At 32.6% G+C, this 27,409-nt stretch overlaps 1 protein-coding gene across 1 annotated transcript in view; it reads right to left on the bottom strand.

Moving 5' to 3' along the window:
* LOC133324404 (hemicentin-1) overlaps positions 1–27,409 on the bottom strand; it is a gene marked incomplete at its 5' end in the record, with an annotated part of 177,357 nt that overhangs the window by 97,314 nt on the left and 52,634 nt on the right. The window contains 2 exons of the mRNA XM_061533244.1: positions 3,154–3,324; positions 25,956–26,115. Coding sequence (XP_061389228.1) covers positions 3,154–3,324; positions 25,956–26,115 — 331 coding nt within the window. The remainder of the gene's footprint in view (positions 1–3,153; positions 3,325–25,955; positions 26,116–27,409) is intronic.

The following is a 27,409-nucleotide window of genomic DNA, read 5'->3' as shown; positions in this document are numbered from 1 at the left end:
GGTGAGTCCATTTTCGATTTCATTTTATCCTATAATTTACGCATATGTAATAGGGGTAGTGATCCGAAGTTAAGGATAGAGAGGAGGTCACTGACTTAACCCTCTCAAATCTAGATGTCTCCGTCATCAGAAATTGGAGGGTATCTGATGAATGTTCCTTCTCGGATCATTTAAAGATTCTCTTCTAGTACTCTTTGGACGGATGTAAACAACAGCCTTATCGGAATCCAAAGAGAACAAACTGGGACAAATTCACGGAGCTAACGAACTGCCAGCTGAACTCCTATAGTTCAGCCTATAGAGCTAGTTTCAACAAATACAAGAGTGAGATAAAACGAGCGAAGAAAAAGTCATGAGTAAATTTCTGTGAGTCGATAGAAGGAGTCAACGACGCTGCTAGGTTTCGAAAACTACGTCCATCGGTAGTATTAAGAAGCAGGATGGAGCGTGGACGGATTCAGGTTCTGAGACTCTAAATCTCTTAGCCGAGACTCATTTCCCAGGTTGCAAAGATATGGGTACAATCGACGGTGAACGTGATGACACTCAGCCTTTTGCCACTCCGGATCTGGATCTCATTAGCAAGGTGGTTAACAGAAAAAAGATACTATGGGCCAATCACCAGGACCAGATGGAATTCTACCGGCGATGCTTCAATATGCCTCGCCAAGTATATATCTGATCCTTGAGAAGATCTATACTGCGTATTTGACTCTCTCGTATGTTCCGGATCTATGGAACGAGGTAAAGGTTACTTACATTCGCAAAGCAGGGAAACCAAGCCACTCTGCACCTAAAGACTATAGACCCATTAGTTTGTCATCCTTTCTCCTCAAGACTCTCGAAAGACTGATCGACCTGGAGATAAGGAGTCGTATAGACACCACCTCTCTTAGCAACTCACAACACGCATACATAAAGGGCAAGTCTGTGGAATGCACTGCACGAAGTGGTAGGCTACATTGAGAGGAACATGGAAAATTCAAATTTTACGCTGGTCGCCTTCTTAGATATAGAGGGAGCATTTAGCAACGAATCCATAAACCACTAACATAAAGAAGTTTGCATTCCTGATACCCTGACATATTGGATAGATAAAAGGCTTAATAACAGAATTATAAATTCAAGTGAGGGGGATTCAAAAATCAAGAAAACGGTAACTAGAGGCACACCTCAGGGAGGGGTGCTTTCGCCGTTACCATGGCTATTGGTAATTAATATGATACTGAGGGAATTGGACGGGAAAGGTATCAAAGTTGTACCTTATGCGAACGACGTGGTGATATTGATTTCCGGAAAATTTCCGTCTACAATCTTGGAGCTTATGCAAAGAGCCTTACTGTTGCTGTCGCGCTGGGTCAGGGCAAATGGTCTTGATGTAAATCCAACGAAGACGGAACTGGCAATGTTCACTAGGAAGCGTAAGCTCGGCGTTTTTGCTCCACCAACACTGGATGGAGTGCAACTTCACCTATCTCCCAAAGCAAAGTACCTCGGCACAATCCTGGACTGTCAACTACGATGGAAAAGGAACGTTGAGGAGCGGGCGAAGAGAGGGATGATTGCACTCTATGCATACAAGAACTCCATTGGGAAAATCTGGGGGCTAAAACCATCGACTATACACTGGCTGTATAACACTATGGTGAGGCCCATCATGTCCTATGGTTCTCTTGTTTGGTGGAACTGTCTGAGCCTCAAGTCGACAAGGTACAAAGAGCCGCCGCCATTTTACAGGAGCCAGAAGGAGTACGCCACAAGCAGCTCTGAACGCAATGCTGAACTTTAACCCTCTGGGCCTCGGCATTAAGTATCAGGCCGCGTAGCGCCCTAAGGCTGCATGCACAAAAACTCTGGCGGAACTGTACCTTTGGGCATGGTAGGGTAGTGAACCAATTATAGCATTGGACCAACGCGTGTAGTGTTTTCCAAGCTGAAATCTTCGCGATCTGGAAGCAGCGGAATTGGTAAAAAGTCTGGATGCTGAGGTCGTTGAACCGGTGACTATCTTTGTGGATAGTCATGCGGCTCTTAAAGCCATCAAATCTTGTTATATCAAATCCGAAGCCGTCCTCAAGTGTAGAGGCTCACTGTTGAACCTGAGCAAAGCTGAAATTAGAGTGATGACGGGAATCATCACTGGCAACTGCAACATCAGGTCTTTTACTAGTAAATGGGATCTTGATGCAATTGATTACTGTAGACTCTGTGTTGACGAGGAGGAGACGGAGACATTTGAGCACCTCCTGTGTCATTGCCCAGCCCTGGCTTACAGACGGCACATACTAGTGGGTACTCATTTTCTACCGAGTCTCAGCTTCTTCTCAACAACCGAACCTGCTCTAGTCTACAGCATAATTAGAAACATAAAGTGGTTAGGAACATACAACCTTGACTGTCTGACTTATAGAGCCATCGACCTTAACTCTCTCAACTCTTCTTTAATTCACTAATCTTCTCTCCCCTATAGATCTGTATTTTGTCTCTTCTCTTCACCGTATCTCTTCTTGTGGATGATCACAACGGACCTAACCGGTCTCAGAGTGCTGCAGCTACATAAGTGACTGCACATCCCCTAACCTAACCTATATCTGTGGTCTACTGTATAAGTAATTAGTTTCTAATTTAATGAAACTTAGCATTACTTACTAATTTTCTTCCATTTTTTGAAATTTTTATGCAACTTAAGTTCAAATTGAACTTTGAAAATTAAAAAAAAATGTTTTTAATAATTTTTGTGTTTGGTCATAAAAAGCTGATCCAAAAATGGCTGAGTTTGCAAAATCTTACTGCATAAAATTCTTTCAGTAAACCCCAGTAAGTTTGTTGTTGTTGGACTGTCAAACTTGCTCTCTCTCACTTAACTCTCTTTTACTGGATTTTTGGGTAAACCTACAACATTTAGTAACATTTGGTAACAATTGTTACCAAATATCGAGAAAACAGACAGCGCTAGTATCGTGAAAAATATGCACTTGGAATGGTGAAACGTTTAAAAAGCGGAAATTCTTAAAGTGCCGACTATTGGTGCTTTTACCCTACATATATTCATTTTAAAGTTATTAAATTTTCCCCGCTAGATTTTAATTTCTTAAATTATAGATAGTTCTATTTAAAAACTTGTACTTAAGTACTGAAAAATTAATTACTTACCTATTCGGGAAATATGATTAGTAGCAACATCGATACTTTCTGCGGAGTTATTAAAAGTCCAAGAGAATTCAACTTCTTGTGGGTTTGCGTCAACCGTACATTTAATTTTTACATCTTCCTGTTTTGCAGCTCCGTATATAACACTTTGATTGGTGGTACATGTTGGTGCATCTAAAATTATGTAATCATTATTCAATATTTGCGTTGATTCGAAAAATTATTATAATAGTACAATGAAATTGGCTTGCAAAATGGAGAATGCAATATACATATGGAACAAGTAAAATCGTTAAGTTCGGACTGGCCGAATTTTTATACCTTCGACCATGAGTGTTACAATCAAAATATCTAAAATTAAGGGGGCTCCTAGGAGAAAATTCATGTTATGATAAGACCTTAAACATACCGAAAAATACGCGAGAAAAAGATGATTAGATTTCTCAAAATATCTAATAGTGGGACTACCATAAAAAAGGGGCATCAATATTGATATTTTGGTTGTGAGATTTGACAGCCAATGAGGGTACAAAATACCAAATTACAGCCAATTCGGCCAATTAAAGCCAATTCTCAAAGTGCCGACTTGGGTCAATATTAATAATTTTTAGTGCGGAGATGGGTATGGGTAATATATCGGGTATTTATCCACTGCCTTTCTCTAATCTAGGGCATGCAAGACAGCATTTGAAATAGTTTTAGCGTTCTTTTTTTTTGTCACTTTGAGAATGTATCTATGAAAATTACATGCAGTATTCAAAAATGTTCTTTTTTATACCCTTCACCACACTGCTCTATAGGTGCAAACGGCACATTCTTTTAATGTTGAATTTGTTTACTACATTTGAATATAGATTTTCCCGATGTGTTGTATGCTACTTACTTGAGTTAATTGGTCGAACTTAAAACAATGTGTATTCAATAAAAAATTAATTGGACAACGAAGTTCATGGTAAGTATATTAATTTTGCAAAACAAAATATTTAAAAAATCAATAATATACAAAATAAGTTTTTCCAAAAGCATTTAGCATTTTTGAATTAAATTCATTTTTAAAAAAATGTTGCTTACTTCTAGCTTTAATACGCAAACAGGAATTTCTAAAAATCGATTATAAGATTATTGTAGTCGCGAATCTGCGTAATTTTATATGTATTTTGTGTATGTAGTATGCACAGCTTCAGAGTGATACTCATCCGATGGTGAAAATTTTGTGCGATCATATTTCTAAAAAAACCTATTTTTCGGGCCAAATTTTTAGATCTGTCAACTGAATGATATGGGTACCCGCGATCAATAAGATTTTTTACGTTTCGGGTGATATAAAACCTTCTTCGTGAAAATCCATCTACTAGTACGGCGGGAACTGGCCTTCCAAAAACACGAAATTTGCCAAAAAAATGTGTTTGAAAATATCGCGGATTTATTTGCGTTTTCTGTGGATCATTTCCGCTTCAATAAATGACCTCATACGGATTTTGATCTTTTTCGAAAAGAGAACTTTAAAAACTTCAGCCGAAAGAGAAATTGGGTACCAATTTATTTCAAAAATAGTGTGAGCTGGCACACCCATGGTTCTTAATGGACCACATTGAAATCGGTATAGATCGATGTATTTTTTTAGGGTGCACACCGAAATCGGATGCGCGTTAATGGCATATGTAGTTTTCGAAAATTATTCGAGTTTTACGAGTTTTTGGGTACTTCAATGCAACATGTAGTTCATCTTAGACGTCAAATGAAATTTTGCAAAATATATATGGATTGGAAGATAAAGTACTTCCTGGAAACCGCATGCGCATCAAATGATTTTGATAATTACGCGATTTAGACGCAATTTAAAATGTATATTTCATAATATTATTTTATTTTAAGATTTATTCCTATTTATAAAACCCCAAGATTTATCGGAAGGGTCTTGCTAAAATCCGCAAGGTGTATACTTATACACAAGAAGTGATTATTTTTATATATGTCAATTTTTCGCCGAAATTCGGGTAAAATAGCTGAATAACCCCAACATTTTTTCTGAAATTTCTTGTATAAAATTAAAAAATAAATATGATGACATTATTTTTTCGAACCAAAAACAAATATTTTTCCTCAATATCTTGTTTTGTTGTCGCTGTGATTTACAAACCGCTACACGGACTTGTGTGATTTTGATATCATTTGATTCATCATGGTGTATAGATTATGTCATTAACATAATGAAAATATTAATGTAATCCCCTATATTTTTTATTTTTCTCATATTTCGCGAAGATGTGCAACTTTATCGCGATTATTATAACATATTCATATTCTTATTTTACGGAGAAAGATATATATCAACGTTTTTGGTCAATATAATAAACGGCGCAATTTTAAAATTTTTTTCTTATGCCCAAAATTAAAACCTCGATAACTTTTACGCGCATCAGCCAAACATTTGATCGCGCACGGTTTCGGAGTCAGAACATTTTTTGGAATGGAATATTAAAAAATCGGCAATAATATATATATATATATATATATATAGAGTGGTGGTCACGTAATTAAAACATTTTATGTGGTAAACATTTTTGGATCAGAAAGCATTTTTTACAAAAAATATAATACAGAACACTTATAAATACTGTTCTTAAGAGATTAAGTGCGAAAATAGAAAATTATTGCATACAAATTTTCTATAAATAACGGTTTTTTTGAAAACTCAGCCACATAATTAAAACATTGTGTGATTTTTTACTCTTATGTTGATTTATTTATTTTTTTCCTTAAGGCCAGGAAGATTTTCAATGGGCTGGTAAATCAATACCAATGCTTGTTAAGGTTTGTAACTTTGCACATATATATTTGAAGATTTAAAAGAGAAGAAATATAATTTACAAAAAATGTGTGTTATTGTTTTGTTGTTGTTTTTTGTAATTAAAGATGGCGGGCATGATAACTCCTCACTGGAACATCGGAATCCGAAAATTCCAACGGTGTTAGAAAGAGTACATGTCTGGCTCTCGTATGAACCAGGATTATTGACTTCGCTCTAAAATTAACAAAATGGTGGACCTTTGAAAAAATATTTTTGAAAAATCGCCGATTTTTTTACCAAAAACCAAGTTAAAAAATAAGTAAGATCTTCACCGATTTGCTTTATCCTAGTTCATACGAGAGCTATACACTCCCAGAGAAACGTTGCAAAATTTGGAACCGATTGGGTTATTAGTTTTTGAGTTATCGTGCCCGCCATTCGCAAAAAAATGTTTAGAGAAAAACGCGTTTAAAGTTTGAGAAGCCCTTCAGCCGTCACTTGATGCTGATACAATAAATCGGCTATATCTTCAAGAGTTCTTGAGATTTTCACTTGAAATTTTGTAGAGACATTCTTTAATCAGTGTAGATTCGAATTATATCAACAAAAATTTTGACCCCGAGAATGGGGGGGTCTCCTTAAACTTGTTAAATTAAGTAAACGAAACACCAATAAAATCATTTACCAATGATTTTTTTTTTAATTTGTAAAATCTATCAAAATTGACAACAATTTGTACAGTACACCTTACATTCGGAAAATCAACCTTATTATAGAAAATAAAGGTCCGGATGTACCAGAAATTGCTGAATTAGTAGAAAACAATAAATAATTTTTAAAATAAATACATATTTGAAATTTACCTAAAGGAACTATTCACTCTTGAAAAACTTGATTGAAAAAGGACGGAATATTTTTGCAGTATGCGAGGAAATATCGATTAATATTGGCATTTATAATATCAAGTCGATTGATCGAGTAGTACAGAATATATTTTATCAAAAAATATATCAATCACAACAGAATGAACAGAGATAAACGCCTACGTTGACCAGTAAAAGTTTTTAGCTCACAACAGCATTTTTGATGCTCAACACAATATTTTATATATTGGTCAAACTCTAAAATGTTTCCTTCTTTGAGGCTAAAATAGATTAAACGGACGTTATTTACTTACTTAGCTGGCTTTTTACAGAAGAGTTGTTCCATAAGCCGGGCTTAAAAAAGATTTCAAAGCGCGTCGGTCTTGTGCGCATCTTCTCCAATTTGAAAGAGCAAGATATTTTTTTCTACTTGGCCTTTCCATCAAATTCGTGGCCTACCCCTTCTAAGGGAACCATCAGTAGGCTCGCTTTTATATCCATTTTGAGCTGGGGCATAAGACTGATGAAGAAGAACTTCACTTTTATGCGGATTATAGCAATTCGCTCATCTACTGGATAATCGTTTCGACGAAAAAATGATCTATCACTAATTTTGTGGTGCTCTGTGCTCGTTTAAAAAATATTTAATTTCTAACAATTTTTCAAATTTGTTCGACAAGTACCAAGAGCTTGATGAATTTGTATCATCACCGTCTGTGTCTGGGCAGAAACGTAAAAGGTCTGCGAAAAAGGCTCCCAATAAAGTCGTGTCTAGTCGCAAACCCACAGTTTCTGTTGGGAATACAGTGCCACAATCACCTTCCGTCAATATCACAGATACAACGGAAACTGATTGTGTCCAGACATATGCTAGTGTTGCGTCACATTCGGCCTCGGAAACCGTTAAGGATGTAAATGAAGTGATTAATCCAAAATCTGTGAGTATAAGTAGTGCTAGTCTGGAAAAGACTTCAAAACCTACTCACGGAAATCGGGAATCATCAGTTCAATCATCTAATGCGTCTTCCGTAGCTGGCACTAGCAATTCCCTCCAACCTGGTCAAAGACCATTATCTATGGCTCCCACCATGAAAATGGTATTTGTATCTAGGTTTGCACCAGATACCTCGGCTGAGGATATAAATTATTATATAAAATCAAAAATCGATGGAAATTTCTTTCTACGTTGTTATAAGCTCCGGTCTGCTTTCTCAGAAAGTAGATCATCTTTTAAAATCGTAGTACAAGAAAGTATGTTTCATCGACTAATTTCGAGAGAATTTTGGCCTGCTAATGCATTTGTAAAGGAATTTCTGGAAAGATCTGAAAACTTAGCTCATTTGCCTCAGAGGGCTGAAATATTGCCAAAAAACTAAATATGTTTCTCAATGTTTGCTATCAGAATGTAAGAGGGTTAAACACAAAATTAACTCGATTATTCTCTGATAGCCTTGGGTTTAATTATGATGTTATAGTATTTTCTGAAACTTGGTTAAAACCATCCGTGTTAAATAGTGAAATTTTGTGTTCTAGATATCAAATATTTAGAAAAGATAGAGTTCTTAAAAAAGGTGGTGGCGTCCTTATTGCAGTTGATGCCAAACATTCCACTAATTTAATTGAATTAAAATGTTTTGATATCGAATTTATTTGTTTATCCATTGAATTAGAAAATTTTAAATTATTTGTGACTTGCTCATACATTCCTCCCTCATCGCAACTTGATATTTATAATCAGCATCTGTTAGCAATAAATTCAATCACTAACAAAATGAATGACTCTGACAAAATATTAGTTCTCGGCGATTTTAATCTGCCGTCCGTAAAGTGGCTTTCATTGCCAGATTCTGAGGCTCTAACACCCTTGACATCTGATGCAAATGTAAACTTATATACCTTTGAAATTGTAAATCGTTTTCGCGACATAAATCTTTATCAAATAAATAGCGTATCAAATTGTTATGATCGAATTCTAGATCTAGCATTTGTGAATTATACACAATATTTTGAAATTATTAGAATACCTCCAGTATGTACTCCCGAAGGTAACTACCATCCTACATTATGCATATCCATGATGCATAATAATTTGCTACCAACAATTCTTTAATATCATTTAAATCTGTTCCTAATTATAATAAAACTGACTTCCGAAAGCTAAACGCACTTATCTCAACCGTAAATTGGAGCATATTATTTATTTGTAAGAGTCATAATGATCTAGAATTATCAGTATATAAATTTTATGATATCCTAAATAAATTTATTCTAGAATGTGTTCCCATTGTTAGAGTTAGAAACTCGGAACGATATCCATGGGTCACATCTGGGCTTTCAAGTAATAAAAATTATAAAAATAAACTTTTTAAAAAATATAAAAAATCAGACTCCTCAATAGATTATGCTAAATATGCTGTCGCAAGGTCTAAATATACGTCAGAGTCCCGAAAACTTTACAATCTTTATTTAAACAAGATTAAACTTAATTTCAAATCCAATCCTAAATCTTTTTATGACTTTGTTAATATAAAAAAAGCTACGTCAAAGCCCACCATCTTGAAATTCAATAATCAGACATTTGAGAAAAACTCTGAAATTTCAGAGTGCTTTGCAAATTTTTTCGCTACAACATATTCATATTCACCCTGTCCAAATAAAGATACATATAGTTATAAATTATCGACGATAGATCAAATATCTATGCCTTTTTTACAAAGTCAATATGTTTCTAAAAATCTACGTAATTTAAGATCAATTAAAAGTCCAGGTCCGGATGGCATTCCTAGCATAATTCTAAAGTACTGTTCAGATACATTAGTTATCCCTTTAACGCTATTGTTTAATTATTCCCTGAAATATGGTCATTTTCCGACCTTCTGGAAGAAATCCTATATAGTTCCTTTACACAAATCTGGTAGCTTAACTAATGTCTCGAATTATAGAGGAATTGCTAAATTGAGTGCAATTCCAAAATTATTCGAAAAACTGATTACTGATGTAATTTCTCATAAAGTTCAGCCAATCTTAAGTCCATATCAACATGGTTTTCGTAGTGGCCTCTCAACCATTACCAATCTTATTCAATTTTCCTCAACCGTCATAAAAGGTTTTATTCAGCGTAATCAAACCGACACGATTTACACTGACTTCAGTAAAGCTTTTGACAGGGTTAACCATGAACTTTTAATATATAAATTAAATCAAATTGGTTTCAGTATAAATTTAGTTAAATGGATATCATCTTATTTGAGAAATAGATCACAGGTAGTTTTGTTTGATGATTGTCTCTCCAAATCCATTAATGTTCCTTCCGGTGTTCCCCAAGGAAGTCATTTAGGTCCACTCCTCTTTCTTCTATTTATAAATGATTTACCAAATGCAATAATCCACTCCAAATTGCTAATGTATGCTGACGATGTCAAGTTGTTTATCACCCATAACTCCATGAAGCAAGCTGATTTACTTCAAAATGATTTTAATAACCTTTTTCAATGGTGCGAATTAATCTGTATGGATTTAAACCTAAACAAATGTAAGCATATGTGTTTTTCCAGATCTTCTACTTTAACAAGGCAATACAATATTAATGGTACTGTTTTATCAACTGTAGATTCATTTGTTGATCTTGGTATTTTAATGGATCCAAAATTAAATTTTAATAATCATATAATTTCTATGGTAAACAAAGCCCACGGTGTCTTAGGATTTATAAAACGATGGGCTAAAGAATTCTCTGATCCCTACATTACAAAGCAACTTTTTACATCTCTTGTGCGACCCATATTAGAATATGGTTCTGTTGTATGGGATCCCCAATATACAATATATTCCGATAAAATTGAATCAGTGCAGAAACAATTTCTAATTTTTGCACTGTGAGGTTTACATTGGAATAGTGACTTTGTGTTGCCTTCTTACACTAGCAGGTTAAAATTAATTCGATTGCCTACATTAAAAAGTAGACTATTATGTTGAACACTATGATAGTAATTAAAATACTAAACGGTAATATACCCTCAGACTTCCTAATTTCATCCATTAGAATAAATGTTCCTTTTCGATCAAGTAGATATTATCATCCATTATACGTAGATTTCCATCGCACAAATTATTCTATGGGAGATCCACTTAGTAAAATATGTATTGATTTCAATTCTGTGTATTCTAACGTAGACTTTTGCATGAATATAGAACTAATAAAATCTAATATAATCATATTTTTAAATGAATAATACAACTTAATAACAAACTGGCTGTTGAAGTAGATTTCTGTAGCTGGTTTTCTATCCCTTCTCATATTCCATCATAATGCGGATTATGGTGTGTACGCGATCCCTACGAAAGGGGAGGTCGCCCCTCGGTCGGCAGGGGTGGGAAAGTGAGGCGTGGGAACGTACGAAAAAAAATCTGGAGACGAGATCTTTTATTCTCCTGTTGACCATAAATCCGCAGCCAAATTAATGTCTCGTTTCATGGCAGCTATAATACAGTGCGTACTCGTCTGATTTACTTACGCGTGTCCCTCTCCATCGCATTTCCTGTAAGGCAATCTTGTGTATATCCGCCAAAGCGAGAACTGCGCCTGTTTGGTTTTCTTTTTCCTAGCTTTTTCATAGTAGGAGGGGTTTTCCGAGTGTGGGCAACTAACCCGACGCGGCACATATCAGCTCACTATTTCAACGGGCGAAGGAAAGCTGGCTTTATTCTATTCGAAAAATATTATTTTGGAATAATATTGTCATGTTCAATAGATATGCTGATATGCATGTTCAATCAAATAATGTGTACCTTTATTTTTTATATTAAGGGTGATTTTCCGATTGTTAGGTGTACTGTACAAATTGTTGCCAATTTTGATTTTACAGATTTTATATAAGTTTTTTATTTGTAAATGATTTTATTGGGGCCTAGTTTATTTAATTCAACAAATTTAAGGATTTTTTTAATATTTTAAAAAATGTAGTAAAGTAAAAAAAATTACACAATGTTTTAATTACGTGGCCAAAGTTGATGTGTGGTCAAAGTTGATGTGTTTTCATGAAAACCGTATTTATAAAAAATTGCATGCAATAATTTTCTATTTTCACACATAATTTGTTAAGTGCAGTATATATAAGTGTTCTGTGTTAACAAATTTTTAAAAAAAAGTTCCAACGAATCGAGGGCTGATCAAAAAATGTTTACCACAGAAAATGATTTGAATACGTGACCACCACTGTATATATAAATAATTTAGTACACTGTGGAAAATATTTTTCAAAAATTGGGTCTGCATCATTTGTGCAAAATAAGAGGAAAATATATATGGTACCTATTCCGGCTATTCTTCGGTATTTCGGGGTCGTTCTCATTGGGTGTCAAATCTTCCAGTCACTCACTTTCTGGCCTTATTCTGTATGAACTGGGAACAGCAAACCTCGGGAGATGCAGCTTCGAATTTTCGAAAATATTAATTGAAATGATTCGTGCTATGTGATGCACCATTGTAATCTAATTTTTATAAATAAAATATTGATTAATTTTTATTATTAAAAATTAATGAATAAAACACAACGAGAATCCAGCGAAAAATTACTTTGTAAATAAAAAATATTACTTCATTGCATAAGCAATAATTCGTAATGTCAAGGGACCTACCGATACGATTTACCGAGGTTTTTATTGACTTATGAATAAATACGTAGCGACAATCATTTTCGCTTTTTTGCCATAAGCACCCTCCAATTGGTACATTCGTTTGACGGCTTTGGTGAAACCATGCGACAAGGTATTGCTCAAGCTCCACGAATTCACCTGCAGTTTGCAGTACTGCTGCTGGACATTCCCATGATAACCTTTTGAAGAAGAGATGCAGGGTAGACGGAAAGATGTGGTAGCGATTCGCCACATCACTTTTTCACAATTGTTCACAGTATTAATGATGTCAAGCTTTATGCGAATTAAAAGCATATTGTAGTGTATTATCGAGTGGAGTGAAATGTATGCGATATTTACGATATGCGATATTTGTTACGACATATAAAGAAATTCGTTCAAATTAAATTTTTAAAGCTAGTTTTTATAGCTTATTAAAATTATTTGCTTTAGGTGGGAGTGCTTGCGACTCTCCCTTTTTATACCCTTCACCACCCTGCATATGTTTGTAACAAGCATGGTTCCTTTTGAGAATATGCATAGAATCACTTTCTGAGTCGATTTACGCATGTCCGTCCGTCCATGTTTTTTATGAACAAAGTACAGGTCGCATTTATGGTCCGATTTGGGTGAAATTTAATATAAATGGTGCACCAAAGTCCCAATATATATTTCGATTTGCAAGAAATTTGGCACAGTGTAATGAATTAGGTCTAGAATGATGTGTGTAAAGTTTCGTGAACATCGGTTCAGATTTAGATATAGTACCCATATATATTTTCGTCCGAAATGTAGCATCGGTTGCAGAATGACATGTTTATGGATCCAATTTCATTTTACTGGTCTATTAAGAATGCGACGTCTGTTAGGATTCATCTGTTGAATATACCCAAAGTGGTGAAGGGCAGGGACGTACGCAGGGGGGCGGCCCGGGGGCAAGTGCCCCCCCCCCCCGAAATGCATTTTTTTCACAGTAAATTTATGTTTGCAAAAGCGAATTTTTTCATTTTGTACTTCATTTCACTTTGTATCCCTGCTGTATAATCCTTGATAAGTTTGAATTTTGTATCATTAATTGATTCAATGCCAAAAAACGTTTTCAAAAAGAATACATAATCACAGCTTTATATTTGTAAGAAACTAAGATCAATTCCGAATGGAGTGATAATTGAGTAAGTCGTTTACTCTACACATCCTCGAATTAATAGCGTTTGACATATCATTTGATGAACTTAACCTAATTTCACAAGTGATGGATACATTTTTTTCGGGTCAGCTATGATGATAATCCACCACAGATTTTAGATTTTTGTAATTTTAATAAAAAATCTGCGTTTCGTTTTCGGATATCTCCCCTATATTGTTAATGCATAATTTTACAAAACTTTTTGTTGTAGTAGTAACTCAAAATTGAAATATTTTGTTCACAAACTGACAAAATGTTAATATTATAATGTCAATAATTTTTCATTTGTATCCATTATGTGATGATAATGACGAGATTAAAAACAGCAGATGTTAACGGAATTACTGAACTGGTGGTTATTATCATAACTGATAATTACATAATACAACCAAAAAACCAGTAAGGAAAGCACAAAGGTCGGACGGGCCGACTATATGATACCCTTCGCCACTTTGGATACACATAAGACATGCGAATATATACAATACCCTGTAGATGGACCAGACATATAATCTTTAGAGGACCATTGAGATGGAATTGGAATCTCGATTCATTTTGCCTGTTACAAACATAAATACCCTGTACCACAGTGTGGTAAAGGGTTTAATTATGAGTCGGAAATTCTTGATTTGGACCAATTAATTACTTCCTGGTGATTTAAGACTGGATGTGTAATTATCTGAGTATCATGCACACGTTTATGAACCAGTTTATTCAAGATATTCATATATATGCAGGGAAACTAAATATTAGTTCAGATGTATGATTACTTTCGATGTTATAACTCCACACCCACGCGGAATTTTAGAAGTTTGTATAGACTATGTTATTTCCCCCGGATGGTATGATATGCGGCGAAAATCTCAGTAAAATCTGTTTAACGGTTTTGGAGTCTAGAAACGAAACATTTTTTCTACATGTAAATTATTTAAGTGCAACGGGAAGTGCATTTTCCCCAATACCACGGTCATTTTTGTATGGATGATGTGTATTTACACCTACGTTATTCAGACAAATGTTGACGGCGGTGTCTGTAACCGTTGTTAAGTTATACCTACGCATATTACATGCTCAGAAAAGTTGAGGTATGTTCACTATTGATCCTATAATTTAGAACTTTATCTAGCCTATGTTACTTCCAGGACATGTCATGAAATGCTGTGTAAATATCATTAACATCTATAAAGCCCTGAGTCCTAATCATTGCATTTTTTATGGGCGGTAAAGCATTTAAGAACATCTTTCCGATTTGTAAGAGGGTGAGACACAGGTAATTTACGTTAAAGTTTCTGACGGACCATCTCTGGGAATGACAAATTTAATATACACTCCACCTTGTGGTATAAAAATATTGACGAAAACTTAACATCGGCTGACTTTTCGCTATTGACTTGTTTCAATGACTCAGCATTTGGAAATTTTTCCGGATCAATGTCATTGTATACACTGTCGCCATATAAAGGACCCGAACGATTTAATAAAATTTAATCGACGACTCAGGTGGAGGGTGACATATCCATTTTAACACCTTTAGCAAACTTAAAAATAATTGGATGACTATTTAGTTACTTACTGAATAACCTTTACTAGAAATTTTTCCACACACATTTAATATAAAAGTGCTTCGAAGTAAAAACAAAACAAATTTTACTTGAAAAGCCGCACTTCACAACTAATATAAAATTGCGTTAAAATTATCCCTTTAAATCGACTCGATTTTTAAATCGAACTAACTACTAGTAATCAAATGATATAAGGTTGACATGCAACAAAAATTTTTATTCTTTGTTGATTTAAGGGAAACCCCCTAGTTTGTACGATACCCAGTGGGAAAAGTGAGAACTTATTACATTGAGAATAATTGAACAAAAAGTTAAATTATTGAAGACATTATTCTAGATACGTTATATAATATATCTCATAGGTAACAAGGGGGTAATTTCTATTGACAAAAAAATGCATAGTGAGTAGTCACACGAGAAAATTTTCATGACAAAATTTCTTCTCAATTTCATTAAAAATGTCATTGTTGTTCAGACACGCAAACAATGCTTGCATCAAATTTATGAATCTTCTTATTCTTCCCCACACTCATTTTCTCGTTTGACCATTGTTCATGAATATAAATAATGGAATTTAAAGAAAAAGCTTAATTATGAAAGGTACTCCCGAATTTCTTTGTATTATTTCACAGAAAAAAATATTTTTGATTGATTTCTTTTTCTTCGCAACCGATTTTAACTGTCTATGCGTTTGTTTGCCGAGAGAAAACATTTTTACAAGGAATAACGAAACAAAACGGAATTGCGGAGTACAATCAGAGTACCCTCTTTTATTCCTCTCAACTCCTTCGCCCATAAATTCAATTTACTTTACCATATAATTTGCCCGTGTGACTACTGGCATACTAATTGCCCACTCGTTTCCCAAAGTAATGAAATATTTAAATTTTCTCGATTTTATTTTTGAAGTCCCGTTATCGGCCTTATGACGGAGTATAAATTTTTCAGTTTTGTCTATGTCGTGCATCAATAAAGACGAAATTTTATCGGTGGTTGCGCAAATGCAGTGAACAAAAAAGCAATAAAAGTTATGAAAGTGTCAATTCTTAACATAATTGTAATAAAACTGGCAACATTCCAATAAATAATGTAACTGACAGCATTCCAATAACTGATGAATCTGATCTTAAAAAAGTGTAAGTAATAAAATCATAATGGAATATTCTCATTTCAATTTTTTTTTATTTTTGCAACAATCAGATATGAATCAGATATGAATATGTTTTATTTTCCTTTTAAAACTATACGTAAAATCGTTATATTTGTAAAATATATGAATAAAAACTAATGTTTTTCATTTAAAACCAACAAATTATTTAATGAAACTCGCAGAATAAATTATTTAACATATTACTAGTGACCTATAAATTAATGTATTAATACTCATCGATTAAATCATGCATTATTTGGATAGTATAGAGGACATGCAGCGTTCGTTTACCATCGATTACAGTTTCCCACTGGGGATAATTCATACGGTAATCAACAAATTATTGTGGCTGCGCATTACTCGTTGGTTTACCATCGATTACTTTTTTCCCACTGGTCGTTTGATGGCCTGTTTTGTGATTTGCTCTCGCAGTCAAACGTATTGTTCGTTTTAAAACTTATACGTCGAAAAATTGGTTTTTGTAATAAGTGTAAAAGATTTCGTCTAAAATGATTGTGTTAAACCATTATTGCCAATGTGTTTCTTTTAGTATCTCCCTGTATATATTGCAATAGAGTTATTGCAAAATGAGTGTAACTCTGTTTATTGTTTACAAACAGTTTTTTAACATAAAAACGTTTAAAATAGAAAATTCGAAATGTTTGGTACAATTGCAATTCATTTAAATGATAAAGCAAGCAAAATATTTCCCGATGAAGAATACAAAATTCATTTTTTATTTAACTTTTTATAAAAATATATTTTGTACAAACCATTTCGTTCGTAAATAACACACCGTTTTGCATCACAAAAACCAAAAAATAAATAAAAATATTTGTTTTATTATTATATTTTATAATTATAAATATAACGATGTTACATTAAGTTTTTAAAGGAAAATTAAACGTATTCACATAATATTTTTGGACAAATAGGCAATACAAATATTTCCATTGTTATCTGAAAAAAATGTTCAAATAATGAAATAAGAAATAAGAATATTTTATTATGATTTTATTACTTACACTTTTTGAAGATCAGATTCATTATTTATTGGAATGACGCCAGTTTTATTACAACTATGTTAAAAATTAATACTTTCACAATTTTTATTGTCTTTGTTCACTTCATTTGCACTAGGTTTTTAATTCTTTTTGCTAATACTTTTCCAACGACTTCAACTAAATTATGTCTGTATTGATGCACGACCAGTGTTGCCTCCTCAAATACATGGTCTACACATGCAATGAAAAATTACACATATCGTGTGTAATTTTTCATTGCATGTGTAGACCATGTGTATTTAGTGTCATGTGTAATTTATTTTTTACCGTTTTATAACACTATAAATCCAAAAATAGCTCAAACATTCCAATTAAAAACCTTAAGTATATTCCAGAAGAGATTTCCATCATTCAATATTAACTGGCAGCAACTCGATAATGAGTGGCGGCAACATGCAATCTTAGAATTCGAAAAGTTTGAACTTTAATAAAAATTGGAACCTGAAGTGTACCGGCAAAAAGTTTTTAATTTAAAAAATTTCCTAGGAAACAAATTATTTTCAAAATTAAAAAAGGAGGTCCAATAATATGAACAATAGACACAAGATATGTTCAATAGAAATTGGAAGAACTAATCGTATTATTTATTTATTTTTTTTGAATTATTTGTCTTTTTTGGAATTAAATTTTTTTCCTTAGCCCCCCTCCGAAATTATTTTTTTTAGATAACTTTAGTTTTACAACAGAACATTTTTAATTCTATTATAATTCTCCAAATTAAAAAAAATTTGTAATTTTTGACAACGTATAGTGTAAATGCAGCTAGTAATGTATTGTTGCTGCAATTTTATTTACAAAAGAAGGCATACGTAGGAATAGAGGTCCAAAGATATGTACAATACAAACAAGATATGTACAATAGAAATTGGAAAAACTAATCGTTTTTTTTTTAATTATAATGTAACTGGCAGCATTCCAATAAATGATGAATCTGATCTTAAAAAAGTGTAAGTAATAAAATCATAATGGAATATTCTCATTTCAATATTTTTTATTTTTGCAACAATCAGATAACAATGGTGGAAATATTTTTATTGCCTGTGAATATGTTTTATTTTCCTTTTAAAACTATACGTAAAATCGTTATATTTGTAAAATATATGAATAAAAACTAATGTTTTTCATTTAAAACCAACAAATTATTTATTGAAACTCGCAGAATAAATTATTTAACATATTACTAATGACCTATAAATTAATGTATTAATACTCATCGATTAAATCATGCATTATTTGGATAGTATAGAGGAATATATTATTTCGTAGGACATGCAGCGTTCGTAATTCTGTAATTTTTGACAACGTATAGTGTAAATGCAGCTAGTAATGTAATGTTGCTGCAATTTTATTTACAAAAGAAGGCATACGTAGGAATGGAGGTGCAAAGATATGTACAATACAAACAAGATATGTACAATAGAAATTGGAAAAACTAATCGTTTTTTTTAATTATTTGTCTTTTTTGGAATTAAATTTGTTTCCTTTGCCCCCTCCGAAATTATTTTTTTCTAAGTAACTTTAGTTTTCCAACAGAACATTTCACAAACAAAAAAAAATCAGTAATTTTGACAACGTAAATAGTACTTAAAATAGTATTGCCTCTTATCGGGCTTATTTTTCTTCGGCTTGTGAATAATATAATTATGACATAATTTTTCCATCCGAGTGGAAGGTGGCTAGGATAGTTCCCATACGGAAAAAATCGCTTTCGATTAGCATTGATAATATCAGACCTATTTCTATCTTGCCTATCCTAGCTAATGTAGTAGAACATGTTCTAAAACTTCAATTGTCAAAACACATTGAAACTTGTGGACTTCTGACTGATTTTCAATGCGCTTTCCGTGGACATAGAAGTACAACCACTTTGCTCATTGGACTCACTGATCTCATTAGAAAGTCCTTTGATGATCATAATGCAAGTGTGCTTGTATCTATTGATATGGAGAAAGCCTTCGACCGACTGTACTACGGCACACTCTTGCGTAAGCTGAATTCACTATACCGACTGCAAAGCAGTGCGTGTCGCTTGATATCCTCATATTTGACAAATAGAAAGCAATATGTATTCGTGAATGGTGTAGCATTCAGTATACTTTCGGTGAGAAGTGGTGTGCCGCAAGGCTCAGTGCTTGGTCCATTATTAGTTATGCTGTACATTAACGATTTATTTTCCTCCCTGTGTCATTATAGCTCACCATTCCTCTTTGCTGACGATGTTCAAATTTTATTCACAAGCAACATCGATTCAATAGAGGTGCAAAAGCTAAAATTAATTACGCTCTATCTATAATTAGAGAATGGATGGTTGCAAATAAGTTCTCTGTTAACCCTTTCAAAGCAAAAGCAATGCTTTTTTCTCCTCGCGATTGTGTATTAAATGTAAAGTATAATGGCGTATCAATCGATTTTGTTGACAGATTGGAATGTCTTGGTGTTCTTCTGGATAATAAACTTGACTTCTCCCATCATATAGATCGAGTTGTTTCACGTATAAAATATGTTTTACGCCAGCTTTATAATTGTGATCTAATCTTACCAAATCATATTAAAATGTTATTAATTCATTCATTAGTTAGGCCAAACATACTCTACGCATTGAACTCTTTTCTGGCACAACTATGACGAGAATGAAGCTCGTTCACAAGGCGTTCAATAACGCAATGCGTTACCTCTACTTTTCCAAACGCTTCTCTCATATTACGCCTCTAACAAGAGATTTTTGGGATGCACATTTGATGATTTTGTTAATATTCGATGCCTCTTACTTTTTTATAAAATTGTTAAATTTCAATGTCCTACCATTCTTGTTAATTCGTTTACATTTGCACGTTCTACTCGGACTACAAGCCTTCTAATACATCGTTTAGTTGGAAGGATGGATAAGTCATTTCGGGTTAGGGTTTCTCGTCTCTTTAATGCCCTTCCCAATAACTTAAAAACTTTTTTGCACATCTATTTCAACCTTTCGGAAGCGCATTTTGCGGTATCTTCAATTAAAATGAGAACTAATTTTTTCTGCTTTATAAAATTATTTATTATCTACAAAAAATCAATCATTTTTATTACATATAATATTAATTGTAATTATATGGTAAATATATCTATGTAAATTAATATTGTCATAATCTGGAGTAGGTACTATAAGTTCATGCATATTGTAAATCTTACTGGCCTTTAGGGTTTTTTTACAAAATAAAATATAAATAAATAAAAATTATAGTGTAAATGCAGCTAGTAAGTAAACGAGTACATACACTAAATTCTCTAAATGTCTATATACGCAAGAGGAATGTAACAAAATATTAGGTGAAATCATAAAAAATTTGGTGGAGATGCAAAAACACGTTAAAAGTGGACAAAGTATTGAAGATCTTTTAATATTTTAAGTTTTACATACGTGCAAAAGTGTTCGAATTGAGTTGTTTTTCATTTTAATTATACACGGCCCGGCCCAGCCCAGCACCAGCGTTTCTTGTATTGCATATTCAGATTTAGCAAAAGGTGCTTTTTGTAAACTCCGCATCTTATTTTCAAATAAAGGAGGGTGCGGAAAGAGCAACAGCCAAAATTACTTCTGGATGCTTACAAATTGGATGCTTCACCGCCCACAAAAAAAAAAATGGAATGGAATGGAATACCACAAAGATGCGATGATGAGGACTCATGACTTTATATCGGGAATGAAAGATGTTTCAAAACGTATAGAACATGTTACGGACAAACAAGAACAAACTTATACAAGAAAGGACAAACTTATTCAGTTGATGTCATTGAGACAATTTAATTGTGTGAAACGGAAAACATCGCTTTGAGGGGAAATAAAGCCTCTGGAATACTGTAGTTAGACTAAAACTTAGAAAATATTTGGACAATACTCCTAAAAATGCAACATACCTGAGTTTTAGAATAAAGAACCAGTTAATAGATATAGTATATTGTTTAAGAAGTGAAAAGTGCTGTATTCTTTTCGGTTATAGAGGATGAAATTAGAAATGTAGAAGATTTTGGGCAAGGTATCTAACTAGAGAATGTTTCCTTTGATACGTGGAATTATATAGATTAAGAGGAAAATAATTTTCGACCGTCATAATAAATACAATATTCGGCTTTGGTTTGAATCCAACAATTTGAGAGGTCAAGGATATGACGGCGCGTCTCACATGCCCGCCAATTATAATAGAGTGCAGACCATTATTAAATCAAAATTAAATGCAGATGAAGTATATTTTCTTCAATTTTGGAAATTTTCGCATTCTGTAAAACATCCAAAAAGGTCTGCTAATTTATGTAGAATATTTGAAGAAGCAAATAAATCGTTCAAATGATTACATTCCTATTGTGAAACGCGATAGATTGAGCAGCATAACTGCGTACAAATATAGAGGAGATAGTGGAATCGTTGGAAGAAATAGGGGAAAATGGCAAGATTTAAGTTGGACTTATTTCTATGAAGTAGAAGTTTCAGGTCAAATGTAATGAGTTTGAACTCCGAATATTTTATAGAATTACATTACTTGTACACTGGGATGATTTATCGTCATTTTGACGACATTGAAAAATGACGATTTGAGGATTTTTGCCCAAAAAATGACGTTTTTTGGTAATTTTACTTATATGGCAATATTTGGGTTCTTTTTCTTATGGCAACATCAAAAATGTGTAAAGCGAAACAAAAAGTAAAAAAGAAGATGAATATTTGGCATATGTGTGTTTGTGTGTGACGTATACTTTGCATTGTTCAAAGCCAACAACAGTTTACCCAGATAGATGAAAAAATACCAATCAGCTGTGCCGTTCTCTGGGTAGACAGCAACCAAACAAATAAAAGTTAACGGTTGCTGTTTTAGACACAGGAAGATGGAAGAAAATTGGTGAACGGAAAAGTTGTTATATTAAATTTAAGTTTCAATTTAAAAATTATGGACAAATTTTTAAACAAAGGCGGTGGTAAGCGAAGGATATAGCTGATAGCAGGAGAAATATTATATGGTTTTATAAAATATTTCAGCATGAAACTCTGATCCTGGTGATGAAAATGCTGGTACGATAAGTCCCATGTATATTACAAATGAAAAGAATAATTCATTTTTCGATATCCTTAAAGAATTTCCACATTTTCTGAACGAAGATAAAAAACAAAAATTGGATTCAGAATTTCGCGAACTAAGGTTGTTTGATTTTGATAACATTTGTGAAAATGATGAAACGGATTTATTTCGTTTTCGGAATGCAATATTTGATTTGAAACGTGGTGATGGTTCATATGTTTTTCCTATAATAACTAAATTTGTACGGAAGATAATGGTATTACCCCACTTTATACCAAAGATTATTTGAAAGTTAACAAAACAAATTGTTATGACACATTAATTAAAACCGACATGTTGAAAATGATAAACTTAAATATTTTTTTACAAAATGAATGACTTTATTAGAGTCCAAATGACTATTCAAATATTTATTTATAAAATAAATGAATTTCTTGAATAGGTTTATATACAACCAGGTTTAATAAATTGATTACCTCTTTTATGTTCCTTTTAATAAAAAAAATATATCTAAATGGGCGTATTTAAATTTTTGACGATTTTTGATAAAAAATCGTTATTTTGACGATTTTCCATATTTGAATGAACTAATCGTAAATATATTTAACGTACGTATAAATGATGTATATAAAAATAATAAATTTTTTTAAACTTAATTCAAAAATAAATATCAAGAACAAAATTAAATATTTCATTACCTAGTCGTATCCTTTAGGAAATTAGTAGGTAATTAGTATCTAGAATAATGTATTAAATAATTTAACTTTTCGTTCAATTATATTCTTTTCTCGATTCTTACGGATACATTATATAATGCGATGATTATAATGCATTACTAAATCGATTCTCAATGTAATACGTTCTCACTTTTCCCACTGGGTTTATTCTATTTTTCATTCACTAAAACTCGTTATTTGTTTACAAAAACCAAAATCAGTAATCGTTTGTTTTTTTCGACGAACGAATGGACATTTTACATTTACAAAAACAAGCTGTTAGTTGTTTGAGTTGATTTGGATTAATTTAATTTACTAAAACAAGTAGAAGTAAATACAAATTAATGTTTGTGAAAATACGTAAGAAAATATTGATTAATATTCTTTGTATATTTATTAAATCCAAAAAAAGTATTGTTATAAATATATATTACGATTTCAAAAAATCAAAGTTCCGCTTTTATAGGTACCTCGAGTTCCCCTTTTATAGGTGCTTTCGAGCATTGTTCTTCCGATATGTCTTCCGGTTCATTATTTTGGGCACTCTCGATATCAGGATCATGAATTTCTTCAATCCATTGGTTTATATATTCAAAGGAAATTTCATTCTGAAAACAAACCTATTTAGAAATAAATCCAATTGAATTTTCGTTGATTTACTCACTCCATGAAATATAGTATTAATATTCGAACTCCATTTATGATTCCATTAAGACCTTCGTCTTGACGCAAAAGAACAGACAATGAAAAGTCGTCTTCTTCATTATAAGAAAAAAGTTTGTGGTTTATTACTTTGTTCAAGGTATGCCTCTACCTAATATGTAACCATTGTAATAACCAAAAATAAAAACATAAAAAAAGCATTCTTGTTACCTGAGAAACAATCTTGTCGAAAACTCATTTTTTGTGTTTTTGGAGGAATTGTAAAGCTTTGTTCCGAAAGCAGCGGCATTTTTTCCTAGGCTTTGGTAAATTTCAATTTACTTTGTATATACTTTATAGATCCACCTTTGCCATGATCTTAAACTTTTCGCTTAACGAAATTTTTTCATGACAGAATGTTTAGAGAAAACAAACAAATAAACTGTAACGGGGTTTATTTTGCTTTTTTTCTTTTGTCTAAAGTTTTGCATGTTTTTTATACCCTTCAACACACTGTGGTACAGGGCATTAGGGCTATAATTGTGATTTTTTTGATGATTCATTAAGCAGCCAATGCAAAAACCCAAAAATGGCTACAAATGACGCAAAGTGCATATGATTTTTATGCGAACCCGATTTCAGTAATCTCCTGTGAAAATACGTCATGCAAAACCTATTTTAACGCATTTTTTCGTAGATTCACGATATGTTTATACAGGCTTATATGTGTGTAAATTCAGTAACAGGAAGCCGCTATTATATACGCTGTTTTTGCAGTTTTGCCTGCTTTCAAAGTAAATTTATCCGCCGTTTTATTGCGCTTTGTTCCGCTAGTACAAAATGAACAAATTCGCTGTTGCAAACATAAATTTACTGTGAAAAAATTTCATTGAGGGCCCCTATGGCTTCTTCGCACAGTGTTGCCTCAGTGAACAAAAATCAAAATATGCTATGGTAAAATGTATATATATTTATGCTTTTATTTTATAGTGAACAGTTCTGATATGATGATTCAAAAAGAATTTTGTTGATAATGGAGCAATAATGAAGTTATAGCTTAAATAATATGAAACATTTTGGATAGGTAATTTACAACGAAAATCGTCTGAAAAATAAATAATGTTTCGGGCAATTTTATTTCAAAATCATGCTGATAATATGGAAAATTTTTAATTGGAATTTGATAAGGGAGTTCTAAACATTATATTTAAGAAACACAAAAAAAATTACAAAAAATAAATATGTTCTAAGTATGGTATAAAGAATATTTCAATTTAATATAATAGAAAGAAATATATTTTCGTTATATTCCATAGAGTATATCTTAAAATTGCAAACTGGACTCTTTTCCTACGATAGTTGGGCATCCCTTCCGAAGCGGAAAAAGCAAAAATTTTCTGCTACTACTTGCAACTACACAGATTTCAAATTGAAATTTAAATAAAAGTACAACATTTCTCTTTAAATATGACACATTTTAAACATTAATATAATTTTTTGACAAATGCATTCATTTTATTATGTGACAAATTTTTCAATTTAATGACACGTTATTGGCACAAGTGACGAGAAAGAAATGACCAATAAAATGATAGCCTTCGCCAATTACCCTAATATACAGGAGATGCTCCCAAAATTCTTATTATAAGGTACATTAGGACATATACCGATTTAAACCTAGTATAACAAACATCATTTTCTAATTTATTTTCCATATATGTACAATAAAATACATATGTATATCCATAGGATATACACAGTATCTTCGAGAACCGTAGACAAGAAATCATATGAAATTAATTATGTATTAAATATGAGTATAAACCAATTTAGTTATTTATTATATATTATAAGAATTGGGATATTTTAAGTACCATTTGAATAAAATTGAATACAATTGTTTATAAGAAGTGTATAAATCAGACTTCAAACTGGCCATATATGCATATTTAATGGCTTGAAAAAGATAACAAATTGACAATATTTTATTGTTTTCCATTAAAACCTCATGTGTAAATGTCCTTTTAATTTGGTAAATCAAATTAAATGCAGCTCGATTTGACAATCGCGTTATTGATAATACGACGTCAACAGGGTTACAATAAGATGAACGATAATCGTTTACAGGAACATATAGAGTACTTACATAAAATGTTTAATGGAAATGGTGGGCTAACTCCTTCTCCCTCACTATTAAATCCAACACATGAAAAATTCCCAGCTGTTGATCTGCTGACACCTTGCAGTACTAGTGAATGATTACTAATTATGACACCTTGAGAAATGTTTCGTGGCAGTGGTAAATTCTGCGAAAGAAAAGAAATTTCACTTTATTAGATTATGTGCACTTCATTTGTTTCTGTAATATTTGGATTGTTGTATCCACATCGCAAAAAAATCACATATACACGATAATTTTTTGTCGAACGGGTACTCCAACAAAGATTTTTGCTCGCAGAATTATGTACATAAATTAACCCGTTCAAACAACATTATTCTTAATTTATGTCATCAGAGTTTATATTTAATTTGTCATTTCAACAAGGGGAGACTGGGGCACCTTCGGCATCGGGGCACATTCGGCAATCGCGTTTTCGTACATCACTAGCTTCGATCCATAGGTATCGAATATCTAAATAAATAACTGTCGCATAGTTTGAAATGTCTAGCTAATAAACTTATTTAGATGTACGTTTTTTTTTTGTATTTTTATATACTGTGGTACAAGGTATTATGTCTTTGTGCATATGTTTGTAACAGGCAAAAATAATCGAAGTAGACCAATGGTTCCATTTGAGAATAAGCATAGAATCACTTTCTGAGTCGATTTATGCATGTCCGTTCGTCCATGTATTTTTATTTGGCCCTATTGAAATTGGAGAAAATCGGTTCAAATTTAGATATAGTTGCCATATATAGTTTGGCCCGATTTTAGGTAAATGGTGCACCAAATTCCAAATATTTGTCCGATTGTGACAAAATTTTTGCACAGCGCACTGAATCAAGTCCATACCTGACAATATTTGTCCGATTGGGACAAAATTTTGCACAGAGTACTGAATTGGGTCCAGACTGATATCGGTTCCGATTTAGATATAGCTCCCATATATAGTTTCGTCCGTGTTTTGTGAGTGATACACCAAACACCCAATATTTGTGTGCTGTGGTTTGTTGAAACCGGTTCAGATTTTTATATAGATTTTATATATATTTCCGTTCGATTTTAATGCAGAGGGCAATAAATTGCATTTAGAGTGACAACAAAAAACAAATTGTGTATACAACGGTTGCTCAATTAGGCCCATGTGTTTATATATAGCTCCCATACATAATTTGACTCGATTTCATACAAATGGTACACCAAAAAATCCAGGGCTTGCCGTTTGACATATACTTTTTCATTTTTCAATTATACTCCAAAAATTATATGCAGGATATTGTAGGTATTAACATCTCTTGTATATACTCAAAGTGGTGAAGGGTATCATATAGTCGGTCTAGTCCGACTTTTGGACTTTCCTTACTGGATAGAGATGTTTTTGTAATATTTCTTTTCAAATTTTAAAACGTATTTAATTACAATGGGAATTCTTATAAAAA

The sequence above is a fragment of the Musca vetustissima genome, unplaced genomic scaffold, assembly GCF_032173495.1.
Source record: "Musca vetustissima isolate MV318-11 ecotype Yass unplaced genomic scaffold, APGP_CSIRO_Mvet_v1 utg12726, whole genome shotgun sequence".
Classification (NCBI taxonomy): domain Eukaryota; kingdom Metazoa; phylum Arthropoda; class Insecta; order Diptera; family Muscidae; genus Musca; species Musca vetustissima.
This window is presented reverse-complemented; position numbering and strand designations above follow the sequence as displayed.